Genomic DNA, 3609 nt, shown 5'->3' with positions numbered 1-3609 from the left:
CCACTCACCACTCACCCTGGCTTTAGTAATCGAAATCAGATCGGGTGAATCGTTCTGATTCAAGGATTCGGCACCAGCTGACTTCAATATCAATTGATTTTTTGTACCCTCTAATACTCTATTGAATTGGTGGTTATCTTTGTTTATCTTTATTTCTTTATTTATTTATTTTGGATATTTTTCTTTTTTCCATCAATTAAATTTATCTCTTGTAACGAGGTCCTCATCCTCAAGTTTATTTAATCAAAAACTCCAGCAAATCATATATTTTAAGAAATCTATGCTTCTTTCCAACTCCATAGGATGCCGGTTGATTGATACCTGCTGCAACTAACTAAAAAATATAGAAGAGTTTTATTGCTAAAAATAAAAAACGAAGTACAAAATGACAAGAGTCAGAGCAGACCACTTAACTTAAGGGTTCCTACTTAACTTTAGGGCAATTTGGGCACTTATTCAATACAAATATGGAACTCACTCAACGACAAGTGAACCTCAAACTCAAATGGGAACTCACTCAGCCAAGAGTGAGACTCGTTTACTACAAAAGGACCTCAAACTCAAATGGACACTCACCCAACCCAAAAGTGGGATTCACTCACCACAAGAGATTACATTGGACTTAAATTCTTCTTCTTTTTTCTCTTCTATTCTTAATACAGATACATATAGGGGCCACTGTTTACTTGAAGGATGGGGATCTTCAGTCATGTGACATGCCGTGTAGCATAGATTCAAGGGCCCGGAGCACCTTGTGCTGCACATCCATGTCTTGGGCAACATGCTTGAGGACTCCCAAACCTTGGATCTGCTATACGTAGTGCACTACAGAGTAGCCCAACCCCTACTTGAACCATACATGGTACTCACTGGCCACTGCCTACGCTCCTCTTCTTAATTGTGACATGAAACCCTCCTTTCATTTTGGAGGTCAGGAAAGAAGTGAAGACCGGCTCAAACCCCATCTCGGCAGGTACCACCTGATACTCTCGCATTACCCCAGCAACTATGCTTTTCATTTGCAAGAAAGCCATTTCCTTCCCCAAGCATACTCTTGGCCCTGCTTGGAACACTGGGTATGTGTATGGGTCCCTCCCCACAAACCTCCATTTTTCCATGCTCTCCTCCCTCTCCAACCACCTCTCTGGCCAAAACTCTGACCAGTTTTTCCCCCACAGCACCTCCATCCTCCCCATCGCATAAGGATGGTAAGTCACTTCCATTCCTTTCTTCACAACTGTCCCGTCTGGCAGGACATCGTCGCTTACTGCAAACTTGGTGTCGCTTGGTATAGGTGGATACAATCTCATGCTCTCACACAGTGATGCATGTGTGTATACCATGTCCTTCACCTCGTCATAATCAAAAAGATTCTTTGGCTTATCCATTATCTCCTTCAATATCTCCTCTTCTACGTGCGAGTTACAAGAAACTAACCAGAAGAACCATGTCAAGGCCGCCGATGTTGTATCCCGACCGGCTAACATAAAGCTGATGACCGTATCTGTAACAAAACCTTCATCTAAATGACCGGAATTCAAGATTCTTGACAGGAGGTCTTTCCCTTTGTGTTCTTGTTTCTTTTCTTCGATGATCTTTGTTGCGAATTCTCGAACCTGCGAAATTGCTAAACGTAGCCGTCTTTCTGAACCAATATTGAGTGCTCGTTTTAGCTTCCATATTAGAGTGAACATTGAAGTGAACCGCTCACTACTTAATCGTGTAGCTTCTTCAAAAGCCTCAGCAAATTCTGATTTTGGTTGTGGGAATGATGGAGATAGGCATTCTGGGTCGAACCCAAAAGCAATCTTGCAGATGTTATCAAATGCAAACCTTTGGAGGATGTCTTGCAGATCAAACACCGTGTTTTCGGCGGCGGCCTGAGAGAGAAGAGGAAGGAGGCAATCGGAGAGCTCATTTCCGACTACTGTCTTAACAAACTTCCGGAGTGATTTGGTGTTGAACTCATGGCTGAAAAGTTGTCTTTGAAACCTCCAGTTCTCACCATCAACATTGAATATGCCATTACCAAGGAAATCCGAGAGGGTGTGTCTAAAGAAGTCACCTTTGGGATAGAGGTAGAATTGGGTCTTGAGGATGTGTTCGACGTTAGCTGGATTAGTGGTTATGACTTGGCGAAGGCCCATGGAGAGATGAAGGATAATGGTTCCATTTGCATGGGGTGTGTGTTGATGAAGAAGCTCTACAACCCATTGGTTTATTCTCTCTCGATTGGCCAATAGAGTGAGTATGGAGCCCAGCACTGGGTAGGACCTTGGCTCTTTGTTGCTCGAGTTACAAGTGAGACAGGTTTTGATGAAGAAAAAGAGGAAGAAGAATGGGAGGATGAAGAGGAGAAGAGGGGTTAAGAACTCGATCTGTGACATAATGAATTTGATACGAAAACAAGAGGCAGGGTGACTGTACTTATAAGGAAAACCCTTTGACGAAGTCAAGGTGAAACTTGAAAGAGAGAAGTAACTTAGGGTTGTCTTTACTATGCGTTCTTGGAATTTTTACTTTTATTTTTTTTTCCAGAAAGTTCTTGGAATCCATTATTGGTCAATGTATAATGATTTTTTTTCTTTAACCAAAGTTTTCAGCTCAGTTTACGTGCACCTAGACTAATTCTCGAGGAGACTAATACAGCAACCCACCATCATGGTCTCCACTTAAATCGAAGATGCACAGATAAAAAATTGAACCTGAATCGTGCACCAATCGACACAATCCCTAATTCCCCTTACCATCTGGGCAATGATAAAAGCATTTATTTTATGCTATCCGTTGGCATAAGTATACGTCTAGACCCAATGGGTGTGCAGAGACCATGTTACCCCATGGTACATATGCTCCCGCATGTCCTTCCATTGGCTTGTTAGCTAGTTTGTACCAGCACCAGCACCAACACCAGCAAGGTAACTTTCTCTCACCCCTATTTTTATGTCTGTTCCGTCCCCTTCCTCTTTGTTTAGATATATCTCCCATTTGGTTGGATGTTTCTTTGGCTCCCCCTTCCCCAATCTAGGGGTTTGCCTTTTTTGTGATTTTTTTTCTTCTAATTAAAAGGGAAAAAAATATTTTTGTCATCTTAAATTACATTAACCTCAAAAATTCATTCCAAGAATACATATCAAACACAATATAAACACAATATAAGATTTTTATTAGGGTTATGCAACTCACAAACTTTCTGTCCGTGGCATCAAAAGATAAGGTTGAGACTATCGTGGGGTCACAATAATCACCGCCGCATTAAAAGCAGAAAATGAGAGAAAGGGAGAGTCCGTAGAAGGTGGATGAAAGAAAAGAAATTACAGAAAAATAAACCTAGAAGAAGGGAGATCACCAACGAAGGCATGAAGTGGCAAAACGAAAGAACAAGTTGACGGACTCGTAATCCTTCAACTTCAAACAACACAAATTTATATTTTGCATATATGGATTAAAATTTCCCACGTCAAGGGTGCAGAGTGCAGACTCGAGAAGAAAGAGAATCTCATGAAGATTGTGAGAGCAATTGACGTGTCTACTTTTGGATTGAAATCTCTGGGCAATGGGGCAGTTTCAGAAAGGAGTGTTTGTTTTATTTTGCTTTTTTCGTTTTTT

General features: G+C 41.3%; 1 protein-coding gene across 1 annotated transcript; it reads right to left on the bottom strand.

The window, feature by feature from the left end:
• Positions 1-332: 332 nt before the first annotated feature.
• LOC122069071 (cytochrome P450 94A2-like) lies at positions 333-2387 on the bottom strand. The gene has a single exon (XM_042633016.1). It carries the CDS (start codon positions 2385-2387, stop codon positions 867-869), a length of 1521 nt encoding a protein of 506 aa, XP_042488950.1. The 3' UTR covers positions 333-866.
• Positions 2388-3609: the final 1222 nt, after the last annotated feature.

Source organism: Macadamia integrifolia, unplaced genomic scaffold (genome assembly GCF_013358625.1).
Source record: "Macadamia integrifolia cultivar HAES 741 unplaced genomic scaffold, SCU_Mint_v3 scaffold530, whole genome shotgun sequence".
Taxonomy (NCBI): domain Eukaryota; kingdom Viridiplantae; phylum Streptophyta; class Magnoliopsida; order Proteales; family Proteaceae; genus Macadamia; species Macadamia integrifolia.
The sequence above is the reverse complement of the archived record's forward strand: the minus strand, read 5'-3'. Positions and strand labels throughout refer to the sequence as shown.